We start from the raw sequence: 18,168 nt of genomic DNA on the forward strand, positions 1-18,168 counted from the left end.
GTCCAAGTCACTGCATATGCAGACAAACATACGCAAGTTAGCAGTCCAGAACCCAAAACCTAAGCCTTGAGCCTGTGCTTTCGAAGATGCGTACATATTCTCGCTGAGGTACACCCAAGTAGTAGAGCGTATCCTAAAGGTATATACAGTTGCTTTCACAAGAAGACAACATAGGATATCATGCATAATCGGAAGCTATGGTATAGACGGATTAGGTTTGAATCCAAAGAGCTTCTTCGTACACGTCTCTTGAGTTGGCTCATGACGTCGCTTCCTCTTTGGGACAACAACGTCCGTGCACTTTGTTTATCGACGCCCTAGCCGATAACTCCCCCGTCTTGGTCTCTCCCCACCCACAGACCAGCCCCAATCTCCGCTCATCTTCGTGTTGCAACCTAGTTGTGGATCATTCTTCGACACTTCGTGACAACATGGCGCGTCGATCAGCTCGTTTGCTCAAGGTATGCGCGCGTATTGCTTTTATCATTTGTTTACATCTACTAATGCGTCTTCTGTAGCGTGAGACCACGCCCGACACTTCCATGCGATCCGAAGATAGTTGGCATACCGCCTCATCGCCAAACCTAGGACTCCCGGATCTTCCAGAGTTGCCAGAGCCCGGTATGGAGCAGAAGAAGCCCTCGAAAGCCTCTGAAGGTACCAAGGCCGAGTCAAAGCTACCGCATGCGACCGCTACACCCACATCACACAAGAACAAATCGACCAAGTTGCCCATTGATGTCGCCAAAAGCCAGACTCCCAAGGATCGCACCCCGATCAAGCCAGCAGGACAGGAGATGCATCCCGCGCACCATCATGCGAGTACAGCTAAGATTCTAGACGAGGCGCGCTGGCTCGGGTTTCAATCACTCGGTGCGCATACCGCGCCGTCCAAAGCGGCTGGCTTAGCAGGTCAGGCGACGCCATCAAAGACCCCAGTACCTGCTGCTTCGACGGCCCAGCTTGACTCGTCGCCCAACTTCCGCTTCCGCTTCAAATCGCCCTTGTCCAAAGATGAGGCTACACTGAGCCCAAGCTCGCGCAACATCTTGAAAGACGCTGGGATTACAGGCACTCCCGGCGGCGGGAGCCGTGCTCTGTTTGGTCGGTTATAGCCCACTCAACCTGTTTTGCTTTTTCCCAAATACTGATTTTGATATAGGCACGAGTGAATGGTCTTCCAAGGCCGACGTATCTCCCCAGCGCAAGAAGGCCGAAGCTAAGGGCAAGATGGCTCGCTTCAGTGACGTGCACATGAAGCAGTTCAAGAGCATGGATTCAATCGCGAATCACCCTTCAGCTTTCCGCGCCGACCCTACCCGATTCAAGCCTGTCGTGGGCCATCCTCTAAAGAAGTCGCCCTCGAAGCCAGACTTGGCAAATCCGGAGACGAACAAGCTCAAGCGTACACAATCCAAGGTGGATCTGGCAGATTCAAGCGCGAGTTCTGCCAGTGGTCTCAAGCACACACAGTCGAAGATGGAACTGGCAGCGTCTGGAAGCAAAATTCCTTCATCTCCGTTGAAACGTACCCAGTCCAAGATGGACAATGTCGGATCTAGTCTGCCACGCTCTCATTCAACAGCCCGCATGGCTCCTCCTTCACGGGACGGACGACCAGCCCCCCGCGACAACGATGGTGACCACAACGCGGCGGCAAAGCGTATCAAGCGTACCGAGTCAGACGATGCTGCTACCACTCGTCCTGCGTCTCGGGAGAAGACGACTGACGTCCCAGCACGTGTAACTGCTACCTCGGCACGTAAGAAGACGTCTCAGACCGCGCTTCCTCGCCTAGCTGCGCGATTGATGACACCTACAAAGTCGTCTATCGCACGTTCGCAGAGTGTGAAGACTCTGAAGACTACGTCGATGATTCCAACCTTGGGAGGCTCACCTTCCACAAATAATCTGGGAGCCTCTCCGTCCATTAACCGCAGTGTCAGGTTGCCTTCAGCGGGTACTTCATTCCCTCCCACTAGCAACATTGGTCATTTGCAGGCTATGAGGGACGGAGCACGTGACAGTATGCGCAAGGTATGCGTATTCTTCGCTATCCATTCAAGTGTTTACTAACAGCAGTAGGCAAGCCAGAACCTTCAGCGTGTCCGGTCGATCCTCCGCACGCCAAACCGCAAATTCTCAGACGACCCTAGTAAAATCGCGGCAGGCACTCACTTGTCACCTCCAGCTTCAGACTCTGATAGCACTCTGCCTGTGATTCCTGCTACAGCTCCTGTCAAGAAACAAGTCAACTTCAGCAGTAGTACTTTGGAGCGTGCATCACACGACGAGCTAGGCAAATCACCGTCACCGATGAAGTTCAGAGCAGGCAGCGAAGTTCCTGCTGGTGCTGTAATCTACCCTAACCTGGGCTCAGGTGCACAACACCTAGACCTTTCACAAGAGACTGAGACTCCTCTCAGTCCGTCACGACGTCTCACCTTCGGTGGCGAAACTCCCAACCACCCTCGTTCCTTCTCCTTCGAGTCTAGCAAGACTGTCAACTTTGGTACGTCCATACTATGGGTTCTGTTCTCTTTGCATGCACTAACTTTCTCAGGACCGACGTCTTCTGGTACGATCCGCATGGTCCGTGAGAGCAATGTATCCTCTGCTATTGACGGTACAAAGCGCAAACTGGAGACGCTCCAAGAGACGTCTGACAAAGAGAACGACGGCCCCCATCAAGATGATACACGATCCAACAAGAAGATGAAGCGCACGCCTGCGCCTGTTCCGAAAACTCCTGCCAGCACGAGCAAGCTGCCTCGCCACACTCCATCAGGACGTTCAGGTGCTATCAGCAAGTCGAGGCTTGCTTTCCTTGCTACACCCAAGCGAAACAAAGCTTGAGTTTGTTTGCCTTGGGCCTTGAGCGTAGCTCTATTGAGATGTATCGTCGTTGCAAGCTACAGCTGGCGTACGTTGTCTTGTGACACGGCGAACATTGTTCTCAGTTCACGTATTCTGTTTGCCATTTGCTAGCGTACCGGTCATGATGCCTGTGCATCATCTTACGACTCGCGCCATTTTGTTTCTGCTACATCTTCTTTCCTTTCATTCAGGTTTGTAATTGCTTCGGGGCGTAATGGTTGGTAAAGCGTGAACCTCAAAATCTTCTCCTTTATTTCTGGATCTCAGGTGTCCAATGGACAATGAACATTACGAAAACGGTCCTCATGATTAAGCTTAGCTTGTGTATAATACACTAAATGAATGGCATACGACAGTCGAACACAATGGCAGATAATCCGATATATCTCTAAATATGTTGTATGATGCCGTGCAACGATATTCTTTTAGTTGTACAACTAAGATCGATCAAGCATTATGAATGTTGCAGTGTGTATGACTAAGCCGAGGGACATGTGCAATGAAGTGGGTCGAGCTCCGCGTGCAGCGGTCGGAGATTCCGAACCGACGTCGGGTCTCATAAATTCACACCGCTTATAGAAGCCCCCACTACACACAAAAGGGCTTTTCTAGCAAGTTACTACGTCATTCGAGTACGCGCGGACAGCTTACGGCCTTGCTACACTGGCAGGGCGACTTTCACTCCACCACCGTGGCGTCGCTAAGCAACCTTGTCGACGAATTGAAGAATTCCTTCAACTTCTTCAACTCCGACTCACTACTCAGCTCAACGACGTCCTCCTCGATACACGATAAAGAGAATCAGCCCACAGACGCGCTCTCGAGGTTTGTGCGATTCTTGCAACATCCACGTCTCCACGACATCACCGAGTTTCTCACGAATCCCCGCCTCGACGATCCAACCTACCTTACTACCCTTGCTATCGCACTAGCATCCGTTGTCGTAACCATGTCCTGGTTCTCTCGCAGCACCGGCGGAAACTGGGGAGGGCGCTTCTCACCCTTCGGGCGACCAGGCAACTCACCAAATGCCGGGGTCGTCAATGACTCGGATTTCTCATACATTACGAACGAAGATCTGCGAAGGAACGGTCAGGCGCAAGCGCCTGAAATCGTAGATTGGGACGACAAGAACCCGGAGCGAGAGACAGACGTTCTCATCTTCAAGAATGGGCGCACAAACTATCCCACACACTTCCCGGCGCACAGCATACGGGACGGAGATCTGAAGATTGGCACAGTGCGCCAAGCGGCTGCGAAGAAGCTAGGCGTCGATGACCATCGGCGCATACGCATGTTCTACAAGGGCAGAAACCTGAAGCACGATGAACGCACCGGACGAGAGGAAGGCCTTCGCGGCGATGGGAGTGGTAGTGAGATTCTAGTCACAGTCGGCGAGACCCCGGCAGGCGGTCTGGCACCCGGCGCAGGAGAGACACAACGCGCATACGGTAGCGAAGGTGAGGATGAAGATGACGACGATGAAGATGATGTCGACTCGGGTGCAAATACCACAAGCAAGAGGAAGTCCCGCAAGCGCGGCGGTAGGAAGGGTAAGAAGAAGAACGCTTCTTCCGCAAACGCATCTGGCACTTCAACACCTGGCTACACCACTGCCGGCGCCGGCGCGGAATACCTCCCCATCCCCTCGCACATCAACGCAACCCCGCGCCCAACCTCTGCTCCTCCCTTGAATACCAAACCCGCCGAACCCCAGACCCCGATCGGCAAACTTGATGCCATCGCTAGCAAGTTTCACACCGAATTTGTCCCCATGTGCGTACAATTCATGGCTGGACCACCAGAGGACAAGGCGAAGAGGACGTTCGAGTATAAGAAGCTAAGTGAGACTATCTTGACACAGATTATCTTCAAGCTGGATGGTGTCGAGACTGAGGGTGATCCAGACGCGAGGCTCAAGCGCAAGGCCCTCGTCAAAGAGGTCCAGAGTATGTTGACCAGGCTGGACGAGGTTGGAAAGGCTAGTTAAGCTGTCACCAGAGACGAGAGAGACGGGAGCATGGGATAGAACAGGGCTGCGCACCGTTCTATGATGTAGTGAAGCAAGAAACCGAGTTCGCTAATGGAGGCACGAACATGTATGGTCACCTTGCTGTCGCTGTATTTCCTGGTCGAAATTGCATCGAAAGATCATGATCCAATGGACAGCTTTGATGAAGGGCCAGCAATCGAGTCGCGTACCAATGTCAACGAACATCTTTGATCTATGCCTTTCTACTGTGCCTTTGATGTATTCTTGTAGTCTTGCCTCGTTCTCCCCTTGACCTGCTGTATCCTTGCTTCGTGCTTGGCCAGGTGAGCTGAGAGCGTAAAGATATCATCTCTTTCGTTGTCCTTTTGTAAATATTGTTCTATCAAGCTCTCTTACTCACAAAGGCCCCAACAAAAAATACGTCGATATGTCAAGAGAACATAGCAACTCCTGTATGCGAACAGTCCGCCTTCTCCGTTGTGATGTATGGGATATATCTCACGTTTGAGGGCAGCCTATTACATACGGCAGGGATCAACTGTGTCAGTGGCACAACTACCGACAATTCATGTTCTTGCACCGTTCGAAATAGCCAAAGCAGTCCCAGCTGTTACCCGACTGACACCTAATATATCATCAATCGATATGAAGATCGCAACTTTGCGAAAAACGACTGCATCAGTCTTGACGTACCTTTGGACTACGACCGGCACAGAAATCATGATTCAGTAGAGGCGCATAAGCCAACCCAAAACTAGATATTGAAAGAGCTGAAGACGAGTTGATTGTTGAATCGCGACTCGGCATAGAAGAATTGCATGGATGGTAGAGTGCTGGACGGGGGGAAGGGGGGGAAGGGGGGTACCATGACTGTATGGCAACCGTGGTCAAAGGAGAAGAGGTTGGATGAATAGGCTATTTGGGATGCGTATCAGCGCCTCGGTTTGGGTCACCAGTACGGTTGATTGATTAACACCCTAAGACTTCTGTTCTTCTCAGGTAGAATATTACGCATCTGTTTGTTCGTTGCTTTCTACATTGGAACCTCAAACATCAATATTTGTGTGCTTGTCCTTACTTCAGGTCGCTTCTATGCACAGAGTACAATTTCGTGACTCAGATGTCAGTAAGAAGAAGTGAGCAATGAAACTACACCGTAAAATTGCTCAACCAATATTCAAGCTCTCTAGTCAGAAGCGGAAAATCCCAAATGTAATGCAAGTTTGGCTAGTAACTCCAGAGCCATGTCTATCGTCCTGTAAGATCCCCAGGCTGTGGCAGTACGTCAATTCATGTGGATGTTATATTCAGTCAGTGTCTTGTACAGTATTCAATGCCGATTACTGTGCGAATGACATCTCTGTTGGTGACGAAAATGTCTCTGGCGAAAATCGTACTTGAGAAGGCAGTTGCGTAATTTTCACACTCGGAGGTCCTTCTTAGCAGATCGAAAAATATGCCAATACTTTGATATCGCAGCCATGTCGATGCTTCTGTTTCGGCAATGGTCTGGTAAGCTTTATTGCTGGTGGAGACATTAGACTTTAGATTTACCAAGAGCGATACTTCCTGCTATGAACCCCTTCATATACATCAAAGCCTCCACTTGTTGGGGTCATTGTTACGCAAGAGTGCGATGAATTCAGAGCGTGGAACACCAAGACTAATCTCAGATTCCAGGAAGAATTCGTCACTGTTCGTTCCTAGCTCGTTATTCGTGATTTTCTGATTCAGAAAAAGCACTGAGATATCCGTTAGCCCTGACATCTTCCATCATGTTGATGCTAGACACTGTCACCAATCAGTTAGCTGGCTGTCCAGTTTACGCAGATTTCCAAGTTTGAGCGAAGAACATTTGAAACGGTTCGTCCAACATTAGCTATGCTCTACCTAAGTAGCCTGATCCACCCGTTTTCATTATAATGATGAAAAGAGGCTATGGAGTCGAACTTTAAGGAATGGATTTCAGGAGACGTTCATCATGGAAGATTATGAATTCCACGGGGATAATACGCCACGATCGAACTGCTTGAACGAGCTGTCAAGCTCGAAGATTTAGGTGAAATAGAGGTGTAACGTCCTTGCAAACAAGGCAAAGCGAAGATCACCGTGCTGTCCTGCCCAATGTCTTCCAATTTCCTGTCCTAGAAGCGACTCTATGGCACTGCAATATCGAATCCTTAGTGATGTATTCCATGCTGTAGAATCGATATAACCCCAGACAAAAGGACGATATCAAGACTATGAAGAATTGAATACGCTTTAGTGTTACTATTACATTGTGAACACCGTTCGAGTATCTGGAGGTGGCCTCATAGTTGTGCGAGAATGCTGACGGTTTAATGTCGGCCTTGACAGAGGTTGTTCGCTGGCCCGCATAACACTCAGCTAACACCGATCGATCGCACCTCAATTTTGTGGAAACCTCGGCATCATTCTGGTACGAAGGCTTTTTAGGTTGGACATGAGAAGGATTGAGATGGTGACAGTGATCTGGCGTCTCTGATGCCACCTGCTTATCTTAGCTGAGTACCTACGTCATGACAGTAGGCCTGTTAGGACGAATAAAAGCCTGCCTTTCCTGGATTCTATGGCCAGCAATACGCAAAACCAGCCAGTAGGGTAGCGTCAACATCAGCATGCCTTTTAAGCGCTTGGCATCTTCTTTACCTTCAGGAGCTGACTGGACAACATCTTTTGCGAAAACCAATATGAAAGATCCACAAGCTCCCGCAGCATCAACTATACATTGGTTATCACAAATCTTGTTTGAGGTTCGATCCCCCAGAATGATGTTACCTAGCCTCGAGCGTTTGTTATGGCTGTGGTCCGGTCGTAGTTGTTCATAGACGCTGCTGACTGCTAAGAGAACCAGCTTAGTGGCAGCCAAGCTTCTCATCTTAATGCCAGAGTTGTTCGAGTCATAGTGCCGTACGTGGATGATGGACTGTTAGCAGTCGATGATCAAAATAGTCCAGTGCGTGTCAAGCGACATGCCAGTTTCAAATATTATGTTCCACTCACCGCTTGTGGAGGGCATGAAAATGAACTTCGTCTTTTCCAACCTCTCCTATAGTTCTTTGGTGGGTTGCAAAGTTTCTGAATTGCTACAGCCGATGAATTACAGCTCGCAAGCAAACTCCCGTTCGACATTAGCGATGTCGTGCTGTTCACATGGGAAAACACAGCTGATAGCATCGAAGCCTGCATTTAGAATTCCGTCTAGGACCCATACGTTGATCATATCGAGCTAAGTGAAGGCAGTGTTGCGAAGTGAGTCCCTCTTACTCACTACTGTTATTCTTATGCCCCAAAATGATGCGGTCTATTCTTTTACATCCATCTCTCGTGTCAGCGTCGTCCTTGCTGAAGAGAAGGTCATGTTCCTCCGCCTGAGCTGTCGTTGGAGTCAAGTCAAACGACCGACCAAGAAGGAATTCAGTAGCTCTTGTTCGATTGTGACAAGCGTCTTTAACCAGTTCTCAACATTCTGCAGCTTTTGTACGCGTTCAATGTTCATCACAGTATCTGTACCGGCCAGACAACCAAGATGGGATCGTAATAAACTCATGAAGGTCGAACTTGTGATGTATACGTCAGCCATCTGTCGTCCTGCGCGTGAATGTAAAAGACTTTTTCGAAGAGTCACCGAAGATGTTGCATCGATGAAGCAGTTCTTTGTGTGGCTGTGGTGGCTCTGTGGCTGCAAAGGCCCCTTGATCACTAAACAAAGATACATGAAGTGGCAACATTTTGTACATCCTGATGAAAATCACAATGGGTAGGTAACAAGCGTGTTTCACTACGTGCTTGCGTACGCCCCTGCTGAGTAATGACAACCGCATAGTCTTACGCAAAGGGTGACCACGACGTTGGATTTGAGTTGACGTCTTCGACGTCAAATTAGAGTTCGAAACAACGACGAAAGCCTTCCACAGATCTGAGCTAGGATAGCCAGCCATCGGCCTGTGCTACACTAAGGCAGAGAGTCAGTAATTAGGGAGACAGAGTGTCGGAGTCGGAGTGGGCATTCTCGGTCTCGGGTCCTCCCTAGCCTGCCTGCTCGGTGGGTGTTTGCCCGAACCAGTGGCAGAAACTGACTAGAGCACCCGATGATCTCCCGGTTTTCAGAAGGCCCTTGTTTTTACCTACGCCACTTTGTGGAGACCCTTGACCTTGTCACGACCTTGTTTCTGGGTATGACTATCTGGTAACCTGGCGTTGTGGGGGTGGAGCCCAGCAACGGCGTGTCAGTAACCACGTGGAACCGCGCCATCACGGATGCGACGATCACATCAGGCTAGCGATCCGTGGCTGATGAGTAAACAATGACTGTGTAACTCAGAGTAAAGGTAAGCAAGGCATATTCAAGCAAGACACTAACTAGAAAGCATGTGGGATTCGCGTCCAATTGAGCAGTGACATATCGCTTTTGGTTACACAAAAGTGAACTACTTCAAAGACCAGACACCGTTCTCTTCGATGATATCAATAGGTCGGTTCTCGTCGAGCGATCTTCTGCCAGCCTCGAGGATTGCAGTTGTCGCGATAGTGTTCTTCAAAGTTGGTAGCGGCCGCGCGTCTAGCTGGTCAAGTGTGACCTCGCCTGCGTTGAGCTTGTTGACAGCATCAACAAACTTCTCAAACGAGATGTACCCGTAACCGATCTGGCCGGCGAAATTACCCTCCTCGTCAGGAGCATACTTCATGTAGAACCTGAAGATTGTTAGCACGCGAGGTGGCAATGTTTTGGTGCTTAAACTCACGGGTTGTACCAAAGGAGGCCACCCTCGTCGTCGGTAACATCGTAGCCGCGCTTTGCCTGGTTGACGCGGATCTCTCCTGTCGACGCCATGTAGTGGAAATATTGGTTTGAGTGTACACCAGCCTTTTGTGGTGCTGCCCAGCCAGCTGTGTAAACACCGGTCCCAACCTTGCTTGGGTCATCTTTCTTCACCCAGTTTGTGAGTAGTGTAATAGTGTCCTCGGTAGCGGGATCACATCCCAATCCCGTCGCAATACCTTTAGCGGCACTAGCCATGACGCGTACCGGCTTCCAATCAGGAATCATAGACTCGTTGATATCGATGTGGTGAGAATTGAGGTAGTAAGAGATGTCAGAGTCGATACCTGCCCAGGCTTTGAACGTTTCCAGTTGGCTCCTAGTTGTCCTGTCAGCTACTGTGATTTCCGCTTTCACAAGTTCAAACGTACTTTGGCTGGCTCATGTAAGAGTAAAAGTAGTTGAAGTCGCCCAGCTTCTGTGCCCTGAAACGCGCGTCCGCGTAAGCGGGATCGTACCGCTTGTGATGCTCAATGTAGACGAAGACATTGTGTTTCTTTGCTGCTGCCAAAAGCTCCTGGTGATGCTCTAGTAACTTTACTGCAGGCTTTGTGATGAGGACGTGAATCCCGCGTTCGATGGCGTACAAAGCGATTGGGTAGTGGGTGGTGTCAGGTGTGAAGATGGTGACTAGGAGATATCAGAGGAAGTACACATCAGAGCCGATATGCGCTGTAACTTACTGGCACTCCCCTTGGGAAGCGCGTCAATCGCGGCCTTGTACGCATTCGGGTCGGTCTTCCCTTCTTTGGGAAATTCCTCAAATGACACATCCAAGTTGTTGTACGCTTCGGAGATGTTCTTTTGGAGATGCTCGCCTGGCAGAGATTAGCATGCCACATGGGGAGAGCAATTCAGACGCCGTGCAACTCACGGATTGCGGGGAATTTGCCGCCCGATGTGCCCACCATAGATAGTTTGCCAACCTTGCCACGTCTTCGGAGGTCGAACAGCGTCAGTCCTACGACTCCGACCTTCTTATCCGACTTGGATGCGCCTCCTCCTACGAATCCCGTCGTATACTCTCCAGTACCAACCTAGATTTGCAATCAGCTTTGTAAACGCATTGTAACGGAAGAGCATGAATGCATGTATGCGAGACAGCTGCAGTTAGGTGGCCGATGAGGGGCAGCATACCATTAGGACTTCTACTGGCGCCATGATGACCGTTTCCTTTGAGATCCGGACGTTTGCGAAGATGAATTGAGACGTTCCTCAGCTACTGTCGGATTTCCGAGGGAAATGAGACGACACAAGAGCTGAATTCAAGGGGATGCGCTCGCTCAATACCCGACATAGCTTCGTCGGCCTTTGACTACTTATCGATAACGACGGAAGATATATGGCCCAGCAACGCGATGAGGGGCACGAGGCCCTCACGCGTTCTGCCGGCAGCCGCGGCCGGATGACGTTACATCATTCGAGGCCTTTGGTCGCGGTGGGGGCGGAGTCTTGCTGAGGGCAATTGTTTTGCGCCCGTTTTCGATGACTGTGGCGTCTCCAAGCCATCTATAAGGCAGCCGGGCTGGTCTCAGCACGCCAGAAGTGTCTTGGAGAAATCTCTTGGGGTGTGCGCGGTTGCTGGAGTTTATTGTCTCCGAGGGGTAGCGAACTTCCCCAGGGCCAAGCAAAGAGGGACAGTCGCAGCCCCCCCACGCGCCACCCCATGTCTCATTGGTGGAAGAATGCCACCCGTCCAACACGGCCATGCTGTGCCACTATGTTCGACAGCTAACCCTGCCCCAGATGCAGCTCTATCCCATCACACAACCGCCGATTTTAGTCACTCCCATAGAAAAGGCCGCACAATGTCCCGCATTTCGCGCAGTGGTGTCCCGAGCTCGCCAGAAGGCCCACAGCCCTGCACCCAAACTCCAGTCTAGCCCTCGCTGTCGCTGCCCTTGGCGAATCATCGAGGCGCATTTGACGAGATCTCGAAAACGGTAGAGCCACTGAGACACGCCAGTCAGTGTGGGATGAGACGTGAGCTCTGCCGAACTTAGCTCCTCTGACCTACTTTGCGCCGATTGCCTCCATCTCGCTGCTATATTAAAGCTGACCGAACCCGTACTTGAATCATCGATATTGTTCTCCCTTTCCTCTCTCTCTCCCGAAATTTGCATTCTCGTATATAGCCTGCCTTCTTCATCGACACTCGCTAGTCTTTCTTGACCAGACATATAGCAAACATGGCAGCAAATGGTAATGGGGCCAATGGCCACTCCAAGGAACGCACCCCTCTCCGACCGGGTATCTACTCACCCACCATGACTTTCTTCGACCCAGAGACTGAGGAGCTGGATATTCCCACAATCAAGAAGCATGCAGTACGACTAGCCGAGGCTGGTCTTGTTGGTCTTGTTACTATGGGATCCAACGGAGAGGCTGTCCACCTGTCACGGGCCGAGAAAACCGCTGTCACGCGAGCAACTCGCGAAGCTCTCGATGAGGCTGGCTACCAAAACGTTCCGGTCATCGTTGGAGCTTCTGAACACGGTATCAAGCTCACAATTGAGCTTTGCAAAGAAGCAGAGGCAGCGGGCGGCGAGTACGTTCTTACCGTTCCTCCAAGCTACTACCGCTATGCCATGGATGAAGAGGCCATCTACGAGTACTTCACCAAGGTTGCAGACGGCTCACCCCTCCCAATTATCCTATACAACTATCCAGGAGCCGTTGCCGGTATCGATATGGACAGCGACCTCATCATCAAGCTTGGCAAACACCCTAACATTGTCGGTACTAAATTTACATGCGGCAACACTGGAAAGCTCACTCGTGTCGCCCTTGCTACCAATGCCTGCACACAGAAGAGCAATGGTAGTGGCTACATGGCTTTTGGTGGTATGGCCGATTTCACAGCTCAGACTGCTGCTAGTGGCGGATCAGGAATCATCGCTGGCGGTGCTAATGTCCTGCCAAAGACATGCGTCAAGGTCTGGAACTTATGGGCGGAAGGAAAGTACGACGAGGCAATTGAGCTACAAAAGGTGCTCAGCAAAGGCGACTGGGTCCTCACAAAGGCCGCCATCCCTGGAACTAAGTCAGCAATTCAGTCATATTATGGCTACGGTGGCTACCCCCGCAAGCCACTCAAGAGACTACCACAAGAGAAGGTCGACGCTGTCGCGGAAGGTATCAGAGAGGTCATGGAGATAGAGAAGAAGTTATAGTTAGTTTACGTCATGTTTTCTTACGTTCATGATGGGTTGTGCTACGTTCTCTACACATACTTTGTTGAAAGTCTGGGGCAAAAGCACGTGTCTGCATTTGTGGTGCTTTCGTTGTTGTATACAAACGTTCTATGATAGATATCCTATTTGGTTGTTTTCATTGCGGAGCTTAGTTCGAGTAAGCGCACTACGTCAGAATTGGCAGCGCCTAAGGAGGAACCTCGGAGGGTCGCAGCTACCCTTGCAGCATCATCACAAACTAGCGCAAGACGGCCGCACCTTCCTTGTGACTCTCACACAGCAGAAACAGTTTCTCGCTCCACCTTCATTTGATTTGTATCTCACAGCCTTGTCTCGGGCGGCTGCTTGCTGCCACCCCGATAATCGCGTCGCATCTAGAACCTGGCTACCCTAGCGACAAGCAGAGCAGCATCCTTGTCTCGGCGGTCGCAGGACCAAGCGTAAAATCTAGGTCGAACGCCAACGTTTCGCTGTCATTACTCCTTTTCTGCCCGAGCGGCAGTCGCGGCAGCTGCCACAGACGACGCAATTCACGACAGGCTTGCACTTCCCAGTTTGCCTGTGATCGTGACGCAGCATATACGCGCAATGGTGGTTGAACAGCGATTGAGTTTACGTTGATATTTTGAATGATATTTACGGGTGGCTGATCATGCAGCATAGCCAATCGCTCCAATAAAAGAGGCCAGATGCAGCCGCACGAAGCCGAAATTATGCGCCCGTTCACGTGTTTTCATAACCACGCATAGAAAAGGAAACCATAGTTGTACAACGATCCAGCCACATATACAGCCCGCAGGCTTGTGCGAGTCGCGCCAGACGCCGATGTCCACCACCAGCTTCTAAATGTCCTCCAATTCACTTAGATAGCCAGCCCATTCCCCAAACTCGTCCAGCGGTATAAGGATAATACTTCTCGCCTCTTCGCAGGCGTCATCTCTCTTGCGTGCCCGTGGCCTTTGATTTGCGCTAATGTTGAAATCATCACTTTGCGGAAGTTTCTCTGCGTCAAGTTAGCGGTGTAATGGCAACAAACATGAAAGGAACAGCCTACCTGATACTCCGTATTGAGAGTTACGACCGCAGCCTCGTGCGCCCTAACAATCGTTTCGCATGCGCGAATGACCCCGTCGTTAGTCTCAGTAGACAACTTGTCGGCTAAGAGAAGCAGGATAAGGCTTCCTTGCAAGAGATACATGCCGAACAAGTAGGGCATAAACGACAAATCCGGATCCACGTCTAATATTACCTCCACAGCGTGGGCAGCCGATATCGCGTTGGATGTTGCCGCAAGGAAGGACTGTGAGCATATCCACATATTGTCATCCTCCAGAAGTGCCACGGGATCCCATTTGCCGTGCAACAGGATATGCAACACATGCATTATATGAGTAGCATAGGCTGCGACTTTCCTGGTCTGGTGAATCCATTCGCTGCGGACTGGGTCGGGTGTACTGTTCGATTGAGCTTCCTCGTTCGAGCCGCAGCCGTGTTGTGCCTTGAAGTCTTCGATGCTGTACGCGTACCGCTCCAACTGGCGGGTGATTTCTGCTTCGTGAAGCTCCCAGGATGTCCGCTGACCGAATCTGGGGTGATTTTTCTGGGCGTTTAGATCGACAATGTCTCCAAGAATTGTCATTAATGGCAGAAAGAAACCGAATATATCATGCCTGTATAGATTAGCATAGTCCTCAGGCGCATCAGAATGCGCTAAAAGATCACCTGGAAGCGGTGTCTTTCAGTTGCGGGCTATACATACGATGTACACTCGAAGTTGAGTCCCCGTTTTCGCGCTCCAGGATGGCCTGTATAGAATTCGCCCGCTTGCCAGAGCGTGTCCGGAACTGGCTGAAACAGATCCTCGCATTCGTTATCAAGCATGGCCAAGGGTCGGTTGTAACATAGTCCAAGGTGCCTATCGACCATGTAAAGTAACCACCACAGTCGACGCCTCTCCTCTTTCATTTCCTCCACGACTGCTGCGGCTGGGGTGCCCACAGGCGCTTGCGCACTAGAGCCATCCGACATGCTCACTTCTATCTCCCCATCTGTTGCGGTTGTCTCTCGCTCTTTAACAGGTCCTTGTGGTAATTCTCGGCCTAATTTGAGCTCTCGGGCTAGCGACCACGCCGCGTTCCACCACCGTAGGGAAGCCGCCTTGTACTCGCTTGCAGAAGTGACTACGCCAAGATTGATATACGTGGCGACATCGTCCAATGTACTTGTGGGTGGCATGGCACCGTCAGGTCTTCCATCGTAGCGTCCTATCGCTCGATCAACTCCAAAGGCGTCGTGTGCGGCGGATGTCAGTCCAGGTCCTGGTGCGAACCCATGCGAGGATGGAGAATGAACGAGGGGTTTGAGTAGATCCACAGTCAGTTTCCACAACTTCTGGCTGATAATAGCTCTTGCAGACGGCGATGAGGTCAGGTAGCTTGCTTCGCTGGTCTGCGCAGCGACCCAAAGCATACTCGAAAGCAGAGCGGGACTACATTTTCTCGGCTTGTGTTGTCGTAGAAAACTTCGCTTCCTAAAGACAGACCCCAGAATATACGGTGAAACTGGTTCCATAAATACCGACGAGGAACTTTGGAAGTAGAATTCGAGCAGGTCGCATGCGGTGGTGACATTCAGTATTGGTCCTAGATGGGGAAGCAGTGGTCCCAAGACTGGGTATCTACAGGCGGCTATGGCAGGGGCGTTTTGCGAAGAGTTTACGCTAACTCCCGATTGTGGCGATCCTGTGTCGACGGAACCATAACTACGGGGTGATGATTGCCTTCCAGCTTGCTGGTACTGCATTGGGTAGGCCATGTTGGCGTACTCAGGGGGGATCGAAACCGGTGTTCCGTTAGGGCCGGGGATGAGATGCATGCCTATGGCAGTCAGCAACTCTTCCGATTCAACACGTATCGCAATACGCAAGAGGCATCTTGAGTAACATACGAGACAAACGAGACATGTACACAGACTGCGAGTGGTGCGAAGTACTCCGGGCTCGTCCATCGTACGTACCATTCATGGCATACATGAGCTCTTCGCGAGGCATCTCGGCGTGCATCGTCGGGTACGCAGCGTTTGAACCAAGGAGTAATGGATCGATCATCATGTGGTTGACAGGTGGATCGAATGTTGTGCCAGGGTTCAGAGCTTGCCAATCGCCCGCAGGTAGACCACCTTTACCAGCTGGAAAGTGCTGTACGACTGGCGTCGCTTCTGATTGCGACCAAACATCTTCATCCATCTCGGCCATGACACCAGGCCTCTCGTAATAACTAGAAATGCCATTAGGGGTTTGCGGGCTACCAGCAGCAGCAGCCTCTTCTCTCTGCTTCTGAATGTGCCGTGGAACCTGTAATGCGTCAGCTCCTCGATGCACCAGACAGTCGCAATGCATGCGCGTACCGATGTCCACGCGGTTGGGGCTGGTGGTCATCGATAGTTGGGAGTTGCTTACTTTTCCACGTCGTTTCTTTTCACGGTTGTACTGGCAAACGTATTCGAGCTCTATGCAGCGCGAGCACGGAGCTTGGCCGTTGCATCTTGTTCGCATTCGATGGCAATGATCGCATGCTCGGCTAACTCTCCGCTTTACTGGTGCTGAGCTCCGACGCTCGAGCTTGGGTGTTTCTGCTGTCGTGGTCTCCATGGCTGCGTCTGTTGGTTGTGGTGACGATTACGACCTCAACTGGTCCCTACATGAGATTAGCACCAACCGGCCCCCGCCAAACATGGCCGACGTACTGCTTCCTGCAATGTGGCAACCCAATTCGAGACCTGCGAACTCGAAAGGAACGGCAGTTGGTGCGCGCGGGTGACGTCGCGGGAGTACTTGAAGACGAAGGAGTCGGTAGCCGGAAATCTGGGGACGACCACGGGTCATGCGATACTTGGGGAGCATATGTGGGCCTCCGACAAAGCTTTAGGTGCCGAGGGTGCACCCCGACTGTAAGATGTCCTAAGGTGCAAAGACGATTCCAAGGGTCAGTGTGACGATCTGTGGCTTGAAGATTCCATGCGTCCACGCGGGCTTCGAGAAGCGAGATCAACTGGAGTGCAATATCAGAAGACGCAGTGTTTAATTCGAGCATTCATGGATGTATGAAAGCTACGACCCATTGGCTACGGCAACCAGGCTCTGGGGCAAGACGTGGCAAGGGTTAGGAACGCCGTAGCAGGGGACCGTGGCAAGGGTCAGAAAATCCTAGCGCATGATTCGAGCATGGCTAAATGCATATTAACCGGTGGGAGATGCACTTCTCAAAGTCGGCGCTAGGAGCGAACCGCAAAGAGCCCCGCTTCTTCGAAGTTCACACCGCACGTCAGCTTCCCGCCAATCCTTGCCTGCTCCCAGTACCAATAACTGCTGGCAGCTTCTCCAGGTTGTGGCTTGTAGCGCCTGACCATAATAACACTCCCGAGGCACTCTTGCGCAACATCAGCGTCGGAGATATCGTCTTAAAGCGCCTGATATACCTCCCCTTCGCCGATATTTGGCGCGCCACGATTGGAGCTCTGCTGGTTTGGAATGCCATCATCTGCTGAAACAGCGTCCGTCCCGTTTCACGGTACCTGACCGTCATCGGCGTACCCATAGTGATCAAGGACTAGACGTCAGAACGTCAAAATATGCACGCCGCCATAGCACCTGAAACCCGATACCTGATACCGATAACGATCTTCTCGTGAAGGCATGGCACGACCTTCGCGCTACACCCAATGATATCCACACCAGGTCCCACTCACCCAGGGACCGAGCGTGAGTCTCGACCCGAAGACAGGCTTGTATTTCGGTATCCACAAAGGAGTCATTAGTACTGAACATGGTCTATCTGCTAACTCAAGTATATACACCGATACATACGTTGGTTGAAGCGTGAGCTAATTGTGTCGGCGGATTTTGGTCAAACTTTGTTCTGTGGCATCGCGGTCCCCGCCATGCAGGAGAAGCCGAGAAATCCTGCGCCTTTAAGCGAGCTTGTAGTGGCTGTGAACCCACCTCCGATATGTGGTCGGCCCAACGTCACCGTTTCTCGTCTATATGCGGAACACCGCAAACTGGCCGTATAGTCCCTTGCCAGCACACCAACAATGCGAACGGTCTATATACTAACAAGATGGCCGTAATGGTTCTGTAACAGAACATAACATTGGATCCGCTCAAATCTTCTTGGGACGGAGAATTCTTAGGCATCCCACGCTTATCTCAGGTACGCGCTACAACAGGAGTTCTAGAAGACGCAGAATTGGGAGCTTCATTT

The 18,168-nt window shown here is 51.1% G+C and overlaps 4 protein-coding genes across 4 annotated transcripts; 2 read left to right on the forward strand and 2 right to left on the reverse strand.

Moving 5' to 3' along the window:
• Window positions 1-431: 431 nt before the first annotated feature.
• GT037_003755 (bag domain-containing protein) lies at window positions 432-4,867 on the forward strand (the record flags this gene model as incomplete). The annotated part of the gene is made up of 6 exons (XM_038928802.1): window positions 432-461; window positions 519-1,104; window positions 1,163-2,037; window positions 2,086-2,512; window positions 2,564-2,736; window positions 3,524-4,867. The coding sequence occupies 6 exons, from the start codon at window positions 432-434 to the stop codon at window positions 4,865-4,867; spliced, it is 3,435 nt and encodes a 1,144-aa protein (XP_038788509.1).
• Window positions 4,868-9,321: 4,454 nt separating this feature from the next.
• Window positions 9,322-10,874, reverse strand: GT037_003756 (d-galacturonic acid reductase; the record flags this gene model as incomplete). Its single annotated transcript, XM_038928803.1, has 6 exons — window positions 9,322-9,586; window positions 9,637-10,032; window positions 10,085-10,343; window positions 10,397-10,531; window positions 10,588-10,750; window positions 10,851-10,874. 6 exons carry the CDS (start codon window positions 10,872-10,874, stop codon window positions 9,322-9,324), a joined length of 1,242 nt encoding a protein of 413 aa, XP_038788510.1.
• A 1,028-nt stretch (window positions 10,875-11,902) lies between these two features.
• Window positions 11,903-12,886, forward strand: GT037_003757 (dihydrodipicolinate synthetase; the record flags this gene model as incomplete). Its single annotated transcript, XM_038928804.1, has 1 exon — window positions 11,903-12,886. The coding sequence occupies one exon, from the start codon at window positions 11,903-11,905 to the stop codon at window positions 12,884-12,886; it is 984 nt and encodes a 327-aa protein (XP_038788511.1).
• Window positions 12,887-13,749: 863 nt separating this feature from the next.
• Window positions 13,750-16,556, reverse strand: GT037_003758 (transcriptional activator xlnr; the record flags this gene model as incomplete). Its single annotated transcript, XM_038928805.1, has 5 exons — window positions 13,750-13,908; window positions 13,962-14,577; window positions 14,667-15,783; window positions 15,923-16,259; window positions 16,491-16,556. The coding sequence occupies 5 exons, from the start codon at window positions 16,554-16,556 to the stop codon at window positions 13,750-13,752; spliced, it is 2,295 nt and encodes a 764-aa protein (XP_038788512.1).
• Between the last annotated feature and the right edge of the window lie 1,612 nt (window positions 16,557-18,168).

The sequence above is a fragment of the Alternaria burnsii genome (assembly GCF_013036055.1).
Source record: "Alternaria burnsii strain CBS107.38 chromosome Unknown 730, whole genome shotgun sequence".
NCBI classification, from domain to species: domain Eukaryota; kingdom Fungi; phylum Ascomycota; class Dothideomycetes; order Pleosporales; family Pleosporaceae; genus Alternaria; species Alternaria burnsii.